The sequence below is a fragment of the Taudactylus pleione genome, unplaced genomic scaffold, assembly GCF_031769625.1.
Source record: "Taudactylus pleione unplaced genomic scaffold, aTauple2 ptg000179l, whole genome shotgun sequence".
In the NCBI taxonomy this organism is placed as follows: domain Eukaryota; kingdom Metazoa; phylum Chordata; class Amphibia; order Anura; family Myobatrachidae; genus Taudactylus; species Taudactylus pleione.
In genome coordinates this window covers 13,279,897-13,296,651 of record NW_028284581.1, presented here as the reverse complement: position 1 = coordinate 13,296,651, position 16,755 = coordinate 13,279,897, and the positions used below count along the sequence as shown (strand labels likewise).

The 16,755-nt window shown below is 42.9% G+C and overlaps 1 protein-coding gene across 1 annotated transcript in view; it reads right to left on the bottom strand.

Annotated features, from left to right (window-relative positions):
- The window catches only part of CARMIL1 (capping protein regulator and myosin 1 linker 1), a 390,597-nt gene that overhangs the window by 266,429 nt on the left and 107,413 nt on the right, over positions 1-16,755 (bottom strand). The window contains exon 3 of the mRNA XM_088475876.1: positions 656-706. Coding sequence (XP_088332002.1) covers positions 656-706 — 51 coding nt within the window. The remainder of the gene's footprint in view (positions 1-655; positions 707-16,755) is intronic.

Genomic DNA, 16,755 nt, shown 5'->3' with positions numbered 1-16,755 from the left:
TTTTAATGCATTTTTTGCTATATGTATTTGTACATGAGGTAACATTATACCTGCTGTATTATAGAGGGGATTTTAATTCAAATCAAACATAACAGTAAATGTATGTTTCCTATGAAAATCTGGATGGGAGTAAGTGTGTCTGCGTGTAAGTATGCGTGACCTAAACATGGCATATGGCTGGTTCAGAGCTAAATGCAGTCTTCTGACTGAACATATGGTCGTTAACATGCTATTTTTATATATGGCTTTTTAGAGCATATCCAGGCATCCAACTCAGCATCAGCCCCAAAATGTAATCCATACAGATTATAATAATTACTGGAGATTTTAGAATTATTCTAGAGCACTGATAGCCAATTAGTATTTTAATGAACTCTATAAAATTATTGCAACATGGGTTTTCAATTACAAAAATACCACTCTATTAAAATGATCACACATTTACATTGGTAAGCACCTTGGCTGAAACCCGCAAGTGTTTTATGGAGTATAAACAGGAAGAAAGCAGTGAAATTATGCCCTCGACACCGATGGGGGTGGGGGGGTGTTCGGGGGGGGGGGGGTGTTTGGGGGGGGGGTGGAGGTGGGGGGTAATAATACAAAATAGTACAGGGGTCAGGAACAGCAGAACCAGAGAAATGAAGGTAGACCCTACCTTGGTCGGGACTCTTGCTGTTAGTATAAAGGCTCGACATGATGCTAGCACCTGTAAAACATAAATAACAAAGATATGATACAATTACAGCTAAGTAACAGAAAACTTTTGAAGAATGTTCTTTTTAGTCATGACTCCTGGGGGTAAATTTACTAAAGTGAGAGTTTTTAGAAGAGAGTTTTAAAAGTGATGTTGCCCATAGCAACCAATCAGATTCTAGCTATTATCTTCTAGAAGGTGCTAGTTAAATGTTAAGTAGAATCTGAATGGTTGCTAAGGGGCAACATCCCTTTTAAAACTCTCTTCTAAAAACTCTCACTTTAGTAACTTTCCCCCTGGTATTTTTCTTGTAAGGCTGGCCAAACACACAGAATAAGCCATTGCTTTTATAACATGCAAAAGTGATTTTTTTTTTTTTTCACATAATTTCAGAAAGCAAAGGAATCACAATATGTAATGGTTAGTAAGCCAAGGCCAATCAGTAATGTAGAAAATTTACCATGACATATCAGTTTTGTAATGATGGGCAACATCCTTATCTTACATGTCTTCACTGAAATTATATTTTATGCTCCGTAGGGAGAAAAAAAAAATATAGTGAACAGAATGAAAAATCTGCAGGTTCCGTCAAATTGAAAGATTCACACATATTAAAAGGGCAATTCAATTTATCTCTGTCTTTACACTTGCACTCAGGATGGCTGCTGCAGCCGAATAAATTGCTTCCTGCAAATACTGTAGCTTGCAAAGAATATCAGGTGACACTCAGCCACCTCTCAGAAAGCATTCTCCAGGATTTTACCTCTGAGTTTAACCTGAACAACATGTGATTAAATATTAAATATATGCATTTTGTAATTGCTACAAATCTGAAGGATTCTTCCTTGAAGACAATAAATGTAACAACACAATAGTAGACAGTAAGTTATTAATCTGGTTCTGACATTAAAATCTTTATAGTTCTAAAAAAAAAAAAAAACACATTCCACCCAGAATGGAAGAAATCATGAGAGTACAGACCATACATTTACTATTCTAGACAGAGACGCTGAAAGGTGTCTCGGTCTCTGGTTCACCTGCTTCTTAGGCGCATCCCACAAGCTGCGCTCGTAGCCTTGACAAATGTTGGTGCTACGCAGCCTAAAAGTCCTGGAAATGTGCTGGTCAAAAGGAAGCAATTGGCCCACTCATAATCCAGCTCCAAGGATGGGCAGTTGCGTATGAGCCATATTTACACCCAATATAACCCCCACCAACAAGACCCCAAGGGATACCAGTGTAGTTTGTATCGGTTCTCATCGGACTGTTTCAAAATTGTTGGAGACCTCTTGCACTCCAGCGACATCAGACAATTGTCCTGGATCTCAATCCTGATCACCGCACACCTCCGGAAACAATTTTTAATAGAGTGTTACCATTTACGGAAGTGACTGAAGCTTGATAATGCAAAAGCCTTGCCCATCTGACATAAGTAGTGTCATCGAGCCACACTCACCCACTCTATTTCTATCTTACATCCCATCTCCCAGAAGCAAGGCAGGAAAAGAAACTTAAGTACAGTACAGCATTTGTCCTAGCGAAATTGATAACACATTTTTATGACCTTCGTTTTAGCCCACAAAATGGCTGTGTTATCAACAGGTGCTTATTCAGGGAAGTGATCACAGGTGTTGTGCAATTATTAATAACAATAACATTTATTTAAATAGCTGTAGCATACTCGGCAGAAATTTACATTTCGGAACAAACACAGTAATATAAAAAAAACAGGATATTGACAAACACACGAGTGCAATGTAATAGTCCTTAAGGTAAAATTGCATAGATGTGGTTGGGTGGCGTTGAAGTCAAACTACTGCATCACAAGAGGTACCATGCACGCTGACTGGATAATCGGATTGGATGAATGAACCTGGTGTTAAGAAAGCACTAGGAGACTAAATATAAAAAGAAAGTAGATATGGGTGATTGGAACCAATAGGTTCATCTTTAGAACGGTTTACAGCCTTTCACTAGCATTAGCAGTGGTAGCAGATGCATGAGTTTTAACACCGGTGGGTAAGGGACCTATATAACACATCACTGGAGGGCAAAGGCAGGATTTCCAAGGAAGGGTTTCCATATATGTGTATGGGAGGGGTAGAGCCATAATGATGCAGTCAAAAGAATTGCATCATATTGGCCCTGCTCACACCTCAGACACCTGTGAATAGAGATGGGACATCGTAAGAATTATTTAGACCAAAAATTAGTTTGGAAACACAGGTGGTTTCCAATATTAGTCGATGTTTCTAGTTGTTTGAAATAAACAAGCTACTTAAAAACACAACACCAAACCTCCTATTACCATATTCATGTGAGTAATCAATCATCGTGTGATTTGTGTTCATCTTGTCAATAATAAAGTTTCGTTAAATCCCCCTGTATTTAAAATATACATTGCCTAGCATGCCATAGACAGGACTTGAACAACCAACCTCATGTACCGCAGTTAGACACTTAACACATCAGCTATTAGCTCTTATATTGCAAGCCTATTAATTAAAACTATATGAAGCTTGTTGTAATTGTTCGTTTAGACCAGCGATTTTCAACCACTGTGCCGCTGCACACTAGTATGCTGCAAGCGGTTCCCAAGTGTGCCACCAGAGAAGCGCTGCCCAGAGATGCCCCCCACAGTTAAACTTATAACTTTGGGCCCGTGCAGCGCTGGGCTCTGCTGTGTTGACGCCCCGCACAGTGCTCACTGCTGATGAGCAGTTAATGTAACAGGCTGCTACAAGCACTGCCGTGGTTGATGGGCTGATGACGTCAGGGGCCGTTCAGTGAAAGGGCATCTGCCACGGACAGGTAGGGGGTCAATTTCAATTATTTTCTTTTCTGTGGAGTCCAGTGTAATTGTGTTTTTATGTGGGGGCCAATGTGTATTATTTTGCTTTCTGTGGAGGATAGTGAGATTGTTTTTTTGTTTTCATTTGGGGGCCAATGTGTTTTATCTTGCTTTCTGGGGGGTTCAATGTAATTGTGTTTTTATGTGGGACAATGTATATTATTTTGCCCTCTGTGGGGATAAAATTATTTTTTTTTTATGTGGAGGCCAATGTGTTTTATTTTGTTTTCTGTGGAGACCAATGTATTTGTTTTCATTTTTTCCCCCATGGGGACCAATGTGCTTGTTTTTCTCCGTGGGGGACTGGTGGTGTGCCTTGGCAATTTTAAAATCTTGTTTGTTGTGCCACGAGTTGAAAAAGGTTGAAAATCACTGTTGTAGACCATTGCAGTATATCTATATAGTGTGCAGCCACAGGCAAGACACAAGCAGTATAGATTACTGGCAGAAATAATAGATAATAATATATAACCCTTGGTGTACACAGATACTTCACAAAATAAAATAACTCCTATCAGTGGAAGTTATCATTTATATATGTATATTTTATACTACTCATATATTTTATGTTACTCATTCCCAACTCACTGCCATAATTACAATAATACCATTTCACAAATAAAGTTGTTTTTTGTGACAAAACTGAACACATTTTCCTTTTTTTTTTTATTACATTGAGCTCTTTATTATCATTTCTTCATCCAAAGCTCATAAAACCACTGCAAAAAGAATGAAGCTGGGCTGATAAAAGCAATACTATCTCTATCAAGTAGCCTGTCTCTTCTAATAAAGCTCAGTTTGGCAACTTCATTACATCTACTTTGTCTCTCTTGCTAGCTCAGTTGATGAACCACATCACAACAACAGATATGTACTATGGCACAACATTTTTCTTTAAACTTGAAATATCAAGGAATGCTGGAGAGAGAGACTCACAATTTTAAGTTTAATGCAAAATGCTACTACACTTTGATTCATCTTGATCCATCAAATTAAAGCTGAGCAATAACAAAAACAACATTTATTGACATCATCAATGAAAGACATAGGTGTTGCATCATGCACGCGGCCAGTAAGGGGTGGGGGGAGAGATGCTTTGGGCCCGCATTCCCTTGAATAGTACAGGATACATAGCAGTTTGTGCACAGGGCACACAGTGACATTGGTGTGATTAGTGGGTGAAGGTGCTGCCACCAGTTTGTATAGCACTGCTGGTCACATGGGCCACTCCCGCAACAGGGCTCCCATGCAAAGCAATACAACTAGAACACCTCAAATAAAAATATGCATAAGCAATTTCATCGTTGGCGAAGCCGCCAACAACAGCTAGTATATAAATAAATTATATATATATATATATATACATACACACACACACACACACACACACACACACACACACACACATACATAGTACAAAGGAGAGCAGAAGGGTTACAGACATGGGGAGAGCGGAACAGGGGACACAGGTGGGAGGGCAGAGGACACAGGAAAGCAGAAGGGGTATAGACATAGGGAGAGGGGAACTGGGTGGTGCGGCCTGTGGCACCGCACAGAGAGCAGTGTGCCCTGGGACGGGACCAGCTGCTGACTGCAATTTCTATTTGCCGGGCCGGCCGCTGCTGTGCATATCACCTTCACTGCAGCCCTGCCAGCTGGTTGTCTCAACTGTTACTAACAGCTCCGCCTCCCCCAGCTTCCGCACTTTCTGTATGGGCAGGATGTCTCTCCTCTCCAATCTCACACTGTGGGAAGAAGGAGATGTTTTTTTGGCGTGCATGCCGGTCCAGTACAGTGACAGACTGACAGTGTGACAGTCCAAACACAAGGCGGCAGGCAGATTCCATCCTCAGTCCAGTCCACAGTCGCCAGTCTCTGTGTCTGGTCATAAAGTATCAATGACCAGGTGAGTGCTGACTACATATGGGAGAGAGCCTTGGCGAGGAGATGGGGGAAAGGATTTTTCTACTGGCTGGCAAAATGTGTAATTGAGGGAATTTCTACAGTGTGGCATAATGTGTAAGGGGGGATTTTAACAGTGTGGCATAATGTGAAAGTGGGGGGATTTTTATTGTGTGGCATAATGTGTATGGAGCATTACTACTGTGGTCATAATGTGTAAGGTTAATTACTAGTGTGTCCGTGGCTTAATGTGAATGAAATGTACTATATTTTGAACATGACCCTTCCCAACGAGACCACACACCCTTTTTGGTAAGCGCGCACTGTCCCAGTTTACAATATGGGGGGCGGCACCAATGCTATTTCTGGCACAGGGCACCAAAATGTCTAGCTACAGCTCTGTATACATCTAGAGCCTGCTAGAGACTGGTATGCAAAAAAGTGTAGTAAAAGTGGTCACAAATAATTTCCAACGTTTCAGGGCTCTTAGGCTCCTTTGTCAAGGTGTGTGCTATATGGCATATTTTGCACTGAGAATAACATGGGGAGAAGGGAACAGGGTCACAGGGGTGGGAGGGCAGAGTGCACAGGAGAGCAGAAAGGGAGAGGGGAACTGGAGGCACCGGGATGGGGAGGAGACTACACAGGAGAACAGAAGGTGTACATACATGGGGAAAGGGGAAGAGGGGTGAGGGCAGAGTACACAGGAGAGCAGAAGGGGTACAGACATGGGGAGAGGGGAACAGGGGGCACAGAGGTGGGAGGGCAGAGTACACAGGAGAGCAGAAGGTGAACAGATATGGGGAGAGTGGAACAGGGGGCACAGGTGGGAGGACAGGGTACACAGGTGAGCAGAAAAGGTACATACATGGAGAGAGAGAAACAGGGAGCACAAGGTGAGAAGACAATATATTTTATATTTTTTTACAGCAGTTGGTAATAAACATTTGCTAGCTGTGTAATAACATGACACCACAGCCTGCCCCATTATCATTATAACAGGTACTGTCACGGTCTGTGGGTCAGGGCACCTCACTTCCTCCCCCTCTCCCTTCTGCAGCAGTAGTTGTTCCTGTATCCACCCGAGCCACTTCAGGCACCAGCACAGGTCACTGCTCTCCGCCATCTTGGCCGCCGGTTACCCAGGATAAGAGTGGACAGGAGCTGGCCACTGGCGCCAACACCAGATCAGCCAGCCGAGACCAACCTAGCGCTTTCTCAACCAGAGTTGAATGCTCCCCCAGCCGGCAGCATCTCCCCAAATTATCGATTGCGGCACGCACACAGAGTGTCCTGTGGGCGTGTCGCGCTCCCCTCCCCGTGGCCTCTGCTGCAAGTTTATGGGCAGTCGGAAGATAGCCCGTACAAGCAGCACGATGCCCCAATATATCTGCAGATATATCTGCCGTCGGCTGTGCAGCAGAGCCGACGCGATATGTCTGGGAGGGTCCAGTATGGCCGGCGGTTCAATCCCAATCGTCGAAAGGTAAGTGTTGACTAACTTATTCTACCCCCTAACCCTAACCGCCCCCACAAGTGCCTAACCCTAATCCCCCCCCTTCCTCGCCACCTAAACCCAAGTCCCCCGGGGGGGTGCCTAACCCTAACCTCCCCGGGGGTGCCTAACCCTAACCCTCCCTTCCCCTAGCCTAACCCTAACCTCCCAGGGGGGTGCCTAACCCCAAGTCCCCCACGGGAACCTAAACCTAACATTCCCCCACCCATCGGCTGTCCGCACCCGGCTTACCTTCAATCGGTAAGCTGGGTGTCGGGCTCCCGGCGTAGGGAAAATGACAGGTGTCGAAATCCCGGGATTAGACAGTCGGGATTCCGTCCATTGGCTTCCCGTCTGGGAACGACGTTGTTCACAGACCTATCGCTGGTACACACTGGCCGACGGACGCCCGATATATTGGCCAATAAATTGATCGGCCAATATATCTGCCAGTGTGTACCCAGCATAACAAAGTGTTTGGATTTTTTGTAGGTTTGTTTTTTATTGAATTTGGAAAATAAGGGGAAAAAATTTTACATTATATTGAAACTACATTTTCACCACAATAATGTTGCCGTGTGTACTACAAATGACATACTACATTGCAAAGGGCCGCTGCCCACTGTAACCTTTCTGCTAGTTAAGACAAATGTACTTTTTCTTTTTTCTTTTGTGCAATCAGTGATTACCATGCGCATACTTGACTACTCTCCCGGAAAGTCCCCAGACTCCAAGATAATAGACCAATCTCCCACTTTGAAGTCAGTCTCTGGGATCTCTCAGGTGCAACATTAAAACAATGGGTAAGTGTGGCCATGCGTCAAGCATTGACCAAGTACATTGATCAAAACATTTTTTTCCTACTCCTAATGTTAAATAAAATACCCATGCTGCCACGCCCCTGATCTACCATTGTGATAGGAAATAGTATAATTAAAAGGGAATCACGTTTTTGCAGACAACAGTACAAAAGTTCATGTAGCATACAGTATATTGTTCTATGAAATTGCTTTGCGTAGACCCAGAAAAAGTGAACACACCCATTCCCACCTATGCAGACTTGCGTGATTCTGGCACTGGCTCCTGCAGGAAAGGCAGGACAGGAGAAGGAAGAGGCCTTATTATATATGCCCATATTCAATTTGAGGTGTCATTTTCGCCTATTTCAAATATCCCCGTATTCAAATTACATTGACTTTTTGCCGGTGCGAACAGTAAATGTAAAAAAATGGGGATAATTTTTCGCCTGCCTTTAGCAGGTGAAAAAAAGTGCAGAATTGGGGTTTAGGGGTGTAGGGTAAAAAAAAAAATAGCCTGTAGACTTTATTAAGTCCCTTTAGGATAAACTGTGTGAAAAAAAAAAAAATACCCTCAGGACCCCCCGAAAAATGGTGTTAAAATTTTGGGGTAAAAAAAAAGGGGGAACAGTGTTTAAAAATAGCGAAATAGGTTCAGGGGTGTTCTGCAAGTATGCGGCAGGTGTTTTCTGGAATAGGCTGTTAGCGGCAGGTGCATTTTTGCAGAATTAAAAAAAAAATAGTTTAGGGACTTAAAAATATGCTAGTACCCATTTTCAAGTACCCCAAATTTGATGGGACCACTTTTTAAAAAAAAAAAAAAAAAAGAAAAGCTAAGTGCTCTTCTGCATCACTTCTTCATGTCGGGAAAAAAGCACCTACCGCGGCTGTTTAAAAACCCGACTTTCTTCTGCAGGCAAAAACGGGGGTACCCATAGTGATCCCCCAGGTATGGACATCTTTAGGGGGGTCCTACAATTATCTCCCAAAAATTCCCAAATTTTTTTGCGGATCCAAGTTTCGCCTGTTCCAGTTTTCGCCTACTTTGGAATTGAATACGGGGAATAGCAGGCACGCGCGCGATACTTTTCCACCTGGAAAACAGGCGAAGGAGGCGAAAAGTCCAGCAGGTTAAAAGTCTGGACTTTTCGTCTCAAATAGAATACGGGCCACAGTATGAGAACAGTAAAGGAATGTTAGCACAATTGTAAGCACTTGCAGCAGGATACATAGTAACACATACACCTGAGCGGTATTATTTGTGGGTGGTAAGTGGCAGGTGCAAATACCAGGTGATGATAGCCTTATTGCGAAGGCATATATAATGCTTTTGTCTGCAGATTTTAGCTATTTGTTTTTTTTTTCATGCAGGAGAAAGAGGGATAAATTTGAGCAGAATATCAGCAAGATTTATCCTGAAAAGCCACCAATATAGGTTCTTGTGGCTAACTGAATCCAAGATATTTCAGTGGTATTAGAGAGGTGTATGACATTTTACTGGTGCCTACTAGCAAAAGAATATTCTGCAATCAAAGCAAATGGTTAAAAACACAAGCATAAGTGTATGTGATGTGTGTCTGGCTTAAACTGGTGCATATGCTACCCCAGTGGTTCTCAAACTCGGTCCTCAGGACCCCACACAGTTCACATTTTCCAGGGCAACTATCAGGTGCACAGGTGCACTCATTACTCACTGACACATTTTAAAAGTTGTACTAATAGTAAGGGAAGGGGAGCAAGGGAGAACCTAAGCACTAGTAAAGCTGCATATCCACTAGGCGACGGCTGCACGACAGTGTGATTACAACATTGTAATCGGACCGTTGTTGCTGTTCCCCTGCAGTGCCTACACGGAACGACTGATCGTTCAGTGTAGGCACATCAAACATTTCTGAACATGGGCAATCTGTCGTGATCGGCAGATTGACCAGCATGTTCAGTAGATAACTGATGTAGGAAACGACCAGCGGGAGAGCACTTCGCTGGTCGTTTCCGACACAATAGTGCCCGATTTGCGCCCGATTACTGAGCGATTGCACGATTACAATGTCATAATCGTGCAATCGCTCAGTAACATCGCGTAGTGAATACGCAGCTTTAGACAGACAAAATCACAATATGGTGGTACAATTTGAGTCATAGATTACCCACTATTACAGAAAAATCTAATGGTTAATGGTATGTTGATATATCACTGAAAACCACCAGCATGGGGATGCACCCCTGTGAGTAAAATATTTAAGCAGAATTTGAAGAAAAGAAACTCTTTATGGGGGCACTCATCTGTAGAATAAAAAATTACCTTTTATTTATCCATTTAAAAAAATTACAGACCAAACAAAAAAAAATAAAAACTGTAGAGCTCAATCATTGGCTATACAAAAAGCAACGGAAATATTGTTAGTAATTTAATTCAATGTTAGAAGTTCAAGTACTTCAGTTATGTAGCGGCAAGCACAAACACATAAAATATTACAGACATCTGCGCCGAATTTCACATGGTGTACAACTTGTGAAATTCCTCTATAATAGAATTTAGGTACCTGTATCTTAGGTTGTTGGATACAAAATACTCATTCAGCCAAAACTTTGCAAATGCAGGTTCCTAATTCTGACGCTGTGTATACGCAGGTATTACACTCTATCAGGTAGATAATTGTTTGCTAAGGTTATCTCCCATAAACATTACAAGCACCATAGGTATGGTAGTTATTTGGTAACGAATATTAAACACATATAAAGATGAAATAAATTAGAAGGATAAGAAATGGACAACTACAAAAAATCCCTCTATATCGTGTAATAGTGTAGCTGCTGCTCCCTATGTACAACATATTAATACAGAAGGATACAAGAGGCAACAAGAATGTTGTCAACCGTGTAATACAATAACAGGGGTGCGAACACCTAAATGATGTAGCAGCGAACACAGTCACACAGATCGTCACAAAAAACTGGTGTGCAATATGCAGAATCCTCTAAAACTAAATCTTAAATTGCTATGTCATAAGTTGTAAGGAGATTAAGATACAATTTTTTATCAGCAATACATTGCAACTGCAAGTTCTTTACAATGACAAACGGTATACGTATGAGTATCACACTATACCAGATGAATGATTATCTTATAGGTTATCCCATCTAGGGCCATATTCAATTTGGTGCGAAAAGTCCGTTATCGGCGATAATTTATCGCGGATGACGTCATTTTCGCCATTTTCACTTATCCCCATATTCAATTTCAAAGACTTTTCGCAGGTGCGAAAAGTCTTTATGAAAAAACGGGGATAAGTTTTCACTACTGCATAGGTGGCGAATAAAAGTGCAGAATTGGGGTTTTGGGGTGTAGAATTAATTAAAAAAAAGTACCCTGCAGCCTTTGGAATGTCCCCTTAAAGAAATCTGTGCACATTTTTTTTTTTAAATAAGCATAGGACACCCCAAAAACAGTAGTTTAATTTTGGGGGCAAAAAAAAAAAGGTGGAGATAAACTTAAAAACTAGCGAAATTGACTCTTGGTCCCCAAGTATGCGACAGATGTTTTCTAGAATGCGGGTGATTGCGGCAGGCGGATTTTTGAAGAATTTTTAAAAATCATTTTAGGGACTTAAAAATATGTTTGCACCCATTTTCATGTACCCCAAATTTGATGGGACTAGTTATTTAAAAAAAAAAAATAAATAAAGCTAAAAGCTATTCAAAGACGCATTTATGCACCTGCAGCGGCTGTTTAAAAACCCCAATTACCTTCAGCAGGCCAAATCGGGGGTACCATAGTGATCCCCCATGTCAGACCATCTTTTGGGGGGTGACAGGCTGATTTCCCCAAAAGTGACAGGACTTTTTGATACTTACCTTTCCGCCCGGTCCTGTGTTCGCCGATCTCTAACTGAATACGGGGATAAGCGGGCACGTGCCCGATACTTTATCTCCTGGAAAAATGGCGATGATGACGAAAAGTCCGACCTCTGACTTTTCACTTCAAATTGAATACGGGCCATAGGCGGAGAGACACCATGGGTATTGTGGTAACTTAATGAGTGTTTAACATATATAGAGATGAGTAAGAAAGAGATACTGTAGGTAGACAAATAACAGATACCTCTATGGCATGCTATGGTGCAGCTGCTGCTCCCTGTGTGCAAAGCATTAATACAGGGAGTGAGCGTACCACATGGTCTAATATGGGACGTTAATAAGTATAAGAGTATCTCCTTTTGGACTCACTGTTTTAGGGGACCTTGTTGAATCAGTGCAAGAACCTCCAATACAGGTGGTGTAATGAGAGTACCCAGATTGTAAAGAAAGATCGAGTGAGATAATGAACAGTAGTAAATAATGTACACCTGATCACAGTACTGCAAGCTGCTGCTTCCCCATATGCTATTAAGCCTTGGTGGGGAGAGCGGTGCAGCACTGGCAGTGACATGTCAAAACCGGATAATTGGCGAAGACAGAATCTGTTTGCAATCAGACGCACAATGCAATTCAGTGCTGTTTTCCCCGCATACATACATTTAAAAGCAATGGTCCCATAACGCAAAAAGGATAATTATTACTTGGTTTAAACGCGATGTCAGTATACTGTGTAAAGAAATGTTTTCTGTAACTATGGCTTAGTAAATGATAATTGAACTGTGTTTGGAACCGTTCTGATCTACCTTATTTCCACAGCATTCCGGTGACATCAATATGAAGATCAGGACATGCGGCTATGAAATATGAATGTTAGAGAGAATATCTATTTGAAATGTTGTTTTCCATAGCAGCTTAGATTTGCATGTTGGGGGATACAAAAGGAGATTGGAGACCTTTTGTATCCATTTGGAATTGTCCAATAAATGCCCTGTAACAGAATTCTAACCTTTACCAAAAGACAATAACATGGTGTAGGCCTATTTACATTTTTCTCCAAAGGACTGGTTATTCCAGTCTAATCAATAGAGCTAGCTAGCTGAGAGTAGAATCTAATTAACAGTAGTTTCAGATAACCAAAAGGATACTCCCTTTCTGATGACCTCACAGGTAAAAGGGGGCGGGAATATAGCATGCACATCCTGAGAAAACACAGTTTAGCAGAGGCACTTGCAAATTTTAGAAGGAAGAGAGAGGTACACTCCCTGACCAGACAACGGAAGAATATGGATCTCAGTTCCCCTGGGTTGTTGTAGCTAAGTATAAATTGTGCAATATTTAGCCTATTTGGGTGTCTGTGGCTTTTTGGTGTTATTCTGTTATTAGCTTAGCATGGTGTGTGGTTTGTAGTTTTCTAAGGATATTCATGGGTCTGTGTTGGCATGCAGTGGATGATGTGTTGTCTGGTCTGTGCTTTTCATCTGCACTGTAGGGTACAGTGGTCTGTTGTCAGCATGCAGGAAAGGGATTGATTGTGGAATTGTTGTGATATTTGTGAATGATTGATGCTGGTTGATTGAGATCCTCTGATGTGTTCTGTGTTTGGGCCCTGCCATGTGTTCTGTGTTTGGGCCCTGCCATGTGTTCTGTGTTTGGGCCCTGCCGTGTGCTTGAACGGTATCTCTGCTTGGGAGAGATGGGCTTTGTGTGTGCTGTATACTCATGAATGTGATCATAGGGTGGTGTCACGTGTTGTATCGTGGAGGTTGAATTGATGGCAGCTTTGAATGGTCGTGGGTGGTTGCCGTGTGGTGTTGTGTGAGTCAGATAGGTATATTGTCTTTGTGGTGGTTGTGGTCATTGATGGATGATTTGCGGAGTTGCAGCTTGGTGCAGGATGGAGTTTGCCTAGGGATCATGAGGCTTGCAAACAAAGGAAAAACATGTGCTTCGGCCCTTCCCCCTCCCCACGGTCTAGTGACTACTGGATGAGGTCTGTAGTAGGATGGTATTGTTGTATATTGGAATCAGCTTGTGTGGTACATGTTGGAATATTAAATGGTGCAGTGTTTGCCTGATGTGTTGGCATATGATATTCAGCTTGCATATTTAACTAACTATGGCATTATGGGAGATTTCAATGAGGTAGCTTCATAATGGAGTTTGTTTGTAGACCATGCGGTTTGGACAATAGGGCAGGAAGCATTCCCAACCCCCCCCCCCCCCTCACACACACTCCATCACCAGCCATCTTGAACATGTGCTCTCAGCAGACATTGATATATCTCTCGTTGTATTTTAATGTGTCTCTTTCTCTCTCTCTCTTTCTCATATTGCTCATTGTATTTTGATCTTTAATAACCATTTCATGTATTTTAACTGTACCTTATGACCTAATGTTTGTACAATTTATTTGCGCTCATTATTAGATCATAGCGTTGTAACATCTGTACTTTTACCTGAATAATAATCTTTAGCGCTTCGGACCGCTATTCAACTGTCTCGGTATTTCATTAATGGTATAATCAAAATAGCGACATCTTGTGGTTTTAGAAGGTATAGGCAGGGTTTTGTCTTAGAGGTTTTTAGGCAGGGTTTTGTCTTAGAGGTTCTAGGCAGGTGAATCTTAGAGGTTTATAGGAAGGAATATATTAAAAGGTTTATTTTTTTTACATTTTTAACATTTACGAATTTAACAGACATGAGAATATAGTCTAGTATCGTGGAATGTGTGTATCCTAAGGTGGTGGAGGGACTCCGATATCTTCAGACATCGCAGGGTCCACACCCACCTCAACTACCTGGAAAACACAGAGTCCACTGAAAAAGAAAAAGTGTACCGGCTACCCCTAAAGGGTGATGTAAGTCGCAAGTGCCTGGATGCAGCCCCGGTATACGGGTATCCCTCGGCTATGTTGTGTTGCCGCTCTCTCAGGGTAACCCACGTGCACTGCAGGTCCCTGTCTTACAGACGGACATTTCACTATTTGCTTCCTCAGTGTGCTGCATTTTGAAAGTTCCACTGGTGGAGCTAATTATATCACTTGTGATTCTAGGCCTGATTCAGGTTGGTTCGCACACAGCCAGACTATGTTTGCATTCTGCGCATGCGTATAAGACGCAGGGCGCGTGCGCGAACCGGCCACAGCGATCGGGACGCGATCACAGTGAGCACACAGAGTCTTCACACAGTGATTGACAGGAAGTGACCGTTTGTGGGTGGTGGTCAGAGAAATGCAGGCGTGACTAGGCGTTTAAACGCCGTTACAGGGCGTGCATTATTAACCCCCTGTGATAGCATACGCTGGCAGAGGTCTAGATGACGACAGGAAGTTTAGCAGTTTCTGCGGTATGGTCAGGTCAACTACAACTGTGCGAATGTTCCCGATGTTATCGGGAAAGCGGGAGGCTTTTTACAGTAATGGTGTCTTGGTATAGTGCTGCGGTTGCCGTTATATTGCATTCATTAGCATATTTTCGAAGCGAGCTGGTGCGTGCGAACGCAGGCTTGTGAACCAACCTCAATCAGGCCTTCTGTGAGGAGACCTAGAAAACATGTACTGTTTGGGGTCCTAAGGACAGAGTTTGAGAACCTGTGTGCTACTGGATCCAACATGCATGAATTTTGTAATGTGAAATGATTCAACATTTTTGAGCTTAAATTACTCACAAATTGCAATTAACTTGCACGGGATGTGGTTAAGATCCCGACAACTGGGATGCTCTCTGCCAGCGCTGGAATCCCGATCGCCGAGAGAACACCGGTGACGGAATCCCGAAATGACTGGGGATGCCAACCTCAGAGTTCTGGCAGACGGCATACCGATCGTAAGGAGATCGTAGAAAGGCAAGTATCAGCTGCGGGTGGGAGGGTTAGGTTTAGGTACCCCAGGGGGACTTGGGTTTAGGCTGTGGGTGGTTAGGCTCTAGACAGGGGAGGTTAGGTTCAGGTACTAAGGGGGGAGCGTTAGATTTAGGCACTTGCCGGGAGGGTTAGGGTGTGGGGTAGGGAAGGTTAGTATGAGGGTGCAGGAAAGGAGGGTTAGGGGATAAATAGGACAGGGGAACATTACTCACCGTTCCCCTTTCGGGATTTGAACCATCTGGATGCCACTGTCAGTGCACTGACAGACGGCATCCCACCCATCGGTATTTCATTGGTATTTCATCCCAATTCCGTTTTGCACACAGCTTATATGTAACTTCAATAAAAAAAATATATGCAATTTTAGGACGTTTGTTAGGGCTGGCATGCCAAAGCTAGGCTCACTTCAACTGCTCCTATGCTGTTCCAAATGGCCTATTGTCTAAAGAAACTAACTTGCTCCCACATCAAATGAAGTCCCAGTATTATATATTATTACTAAACCAAAACATGTACATATCTATCTATTCCCACAGCTCCCTTATATTTGTAGGTGCAGGATCTTGTGTGCGAATGAACATCTCCACCATGTCCTATAAATGCTCAATTGGGTTCATGTCGGGCGAATATGGTGGCCACACCATTTGTCGTAACTCCCCAGGACCAATTCTGGACAACTTGAGACCAATGACACAGTGCATTATCCTGCTGGAATATTCTATCCTTGTGGGGGAACATGAAATCCATGAAGGGCTGCAAATGGTCATCAAGCAATGCAACGTAGCTATTACCAGTCAATAGCCTGCACTATGCCTTGTTGACAACTGGGGTCCATGGCCTCATTAGATCTGCGCCACACCCGAATCCTACCATCAGTCCAAAACAACTGGAAACGTGACTTATCGGACCAGGCCACATGTAGCCAGACCTCCAGGGTCCAATGAGTGACGTCATGAGATCAGGTTAGGTACTGTGTCTGGTGTTGTAGTGTTATCCCATGGAAGCTAAAGAAAGCTGCACTGGCCTGCTGGATATGCGCCTGCTACCCAGGGCTGCCATCAGAAATTGTGGGGCCCGGGACTGCCTATTTGGTCAGTACCGGCCCCCACTTCACTCCCCCCTGGCCCTGTTTATTAAATTCAATATGTGCCACGATCTGCCCCGCTCATTCCCCACTTCCTTCCCACCCCTCCCCTGTTTATTAAGTCCAGTCTGTGCCCTGCCCAGCTCTTTTTTCCAAACTACTCCCCCCATCCTGTTTATTATTATTAAATCCATCTGCCATCTCCCCGCTGT